At 58.6% G+C, this 1,429-nt stretch overlaps 2 protein-coding genes across 2 annotated transcripts in view; one reads left to right on the top strand and one right to left on the bottom strand.

The window, feature by feature from the left end:
* SREBF1 (sterol regulatory element binding transcription factor 1) overlaps window positions 1–651 on the top strand; it is an 8,371-nt gene extending 7,720 nt beyond the window's left edge. Inside the window, exon 15 of the mRNA XM_014542803.1 lies at window positions 92–651. Coding sequence (XP_014398289.1) covers window positions 92–182 — 91 coding nt within the window. The 3' untranslated portion in view covers window positions 183–651. The remainder of the gene's footprint in view (window positions 1–91) is intronic.
* Window positions 652–1,331: 680 nt separating this feature from the next.
* RAI1 (retinoic acid induced 1) overlaps window positions 1,332–1,429 on the bottom strand; it is a 73,229-nt gene continuing 73,131 nt past the window's right edge. The window contains exon 8 of the mRNA XM_014542802.1: window positions 1,332–1,362. Within this exon, the coding sequence (XP_014398288.1) occupies window positions 1,332–1,362 (31 nt within the window). The remainder of the gene's footprint in view (window positions 1,363–1,429) is intronic.

Raw genomic sequence — 1,429 nt, 5'->3', positions numbered from 1 at the left:
GGCGGCTGCTGGACGACTGCCAGCAGATGCTCATGCGCCTGGGCGGCGGGACCACCGTCACCTCCAGCTAGACCCCCCCACGCCTGTGAAGGGCGGAGAAGCTCGGGGACCGCCGGCTGCTGCACGACTGCCAGCAGATGCTCATGCGCCTGGGCGGCGGGACCACCGTCACCTCCAGCTAGACCCCCCCACGCCCCGTGTGAAGGGCCTTGTTGCCCTTGGGCTGTGTCGCGGCTGGAGCCTCGCAGGCCAACGGCAGCGCCAGAGACCCCAGTGCCGACGATGCACCCAGGGGCCGCACTGTATCGGCAGGAGATGGGGACGAAGGGGAGATCCTTGGGAGCTTTTCCTCTTGACCTGGGAGGCCCGAGGGAGCGGGACCCCGACACCCCCTGCCCACTCGCCAAGCCGAGGCACCGAGGCCGGAATGGTGCTGGCCTCTGGTGGCCGGTCGGGGAATTGCAGGAGCCGGTCGGGTCTGTCGCCGCTGCTCTGCAGGCACCCGGTGGAGGGAAGAGGGCGCATGTCCCTTAGCTGAGGGGCCGATGGCTTTCCTGGCCTCTGAGGCTCAAGTGTTACTTTGCCATTTATAAACTTTATTTTCATAGGTTGAGAAGTTTTGTACAGAATAAAAAATGAAATTATTTATAATCTGGGTTTTGTTTCTTTGGGGAGGGTGTGTGCTTCCGCGGTGCCGACCAGAGGGGTCCGGGGTCTCCCCCCGACATAGGCCTGGACCCCACTGACCTCTGGGCCACGCCCACTCCCAGGTGGCATGGAGGACAGCTCAGTGTCCTTGAGGATCTGCTGACAAATCTACAAGCCAGTCCCCCTGAATGTCTGGGGAGCGCCCACCTTTCCCCGTCATCCAGGCACCTGCGGGGCCTGCACCCTCTGCCCTGGCTGCGGGCGGTGTTAATTCGGCAGCAGGGCCTTGCGTTCTGGTCCTGAGAAACAGCCGGAAGCCCGACTCCGCTGGCGCCCTGAGCTTCCCCCCACACCCACCTGCTCCTCCAGCCGGCCCGGCCCGGCCCGGCGGATCTGCTCCGAACCCACGGGCTGCAGACTTCCAAAACAATCGTATCTTTATTGACTTTTTTCTGAATGCAATGACTGTTTTTTACTCTTAAGGAAAATAAACATCTTTTAGAAACAGCTCGATACACACAATCTTCAGTGTGAAGCAATATACTAATAAGAACACTAGTCTTAACATTTACAGTCTTCATATATATTATATATATGTATATGTATACATATATATACACTATATAACGAGGCCAGATATAATACACACGTTTACCATTTTACAGTCTATGTACAGGAAGTTGCTAGGTGCCCCAGTCTGGGGCTGCCTCAGGCCTATTGAAGCACGGACAGAGCTGAGGGCAGGGGGCCCAGGGGCTGGCCTGGGCTGGGGGGCCGCTCG

This window comes from Myotis brandtii, unplaced genomic scaffold, assembly GCF_000412655.1.
Source record: "Myotis brandtii unplaced genomic scaffold, ASM41265v1 scaffold314, whole genome shotgun sequence".
Taxonomy (NCBI): Eukaryota; Metazoa; Chordata; class Mammalia; order Chiroptera; family Vespertilionidae; genus Myotis; species Myotis brandtii.
This window is presented reverse-complemented; position numbering and strand designations above follow the sequence as displayed.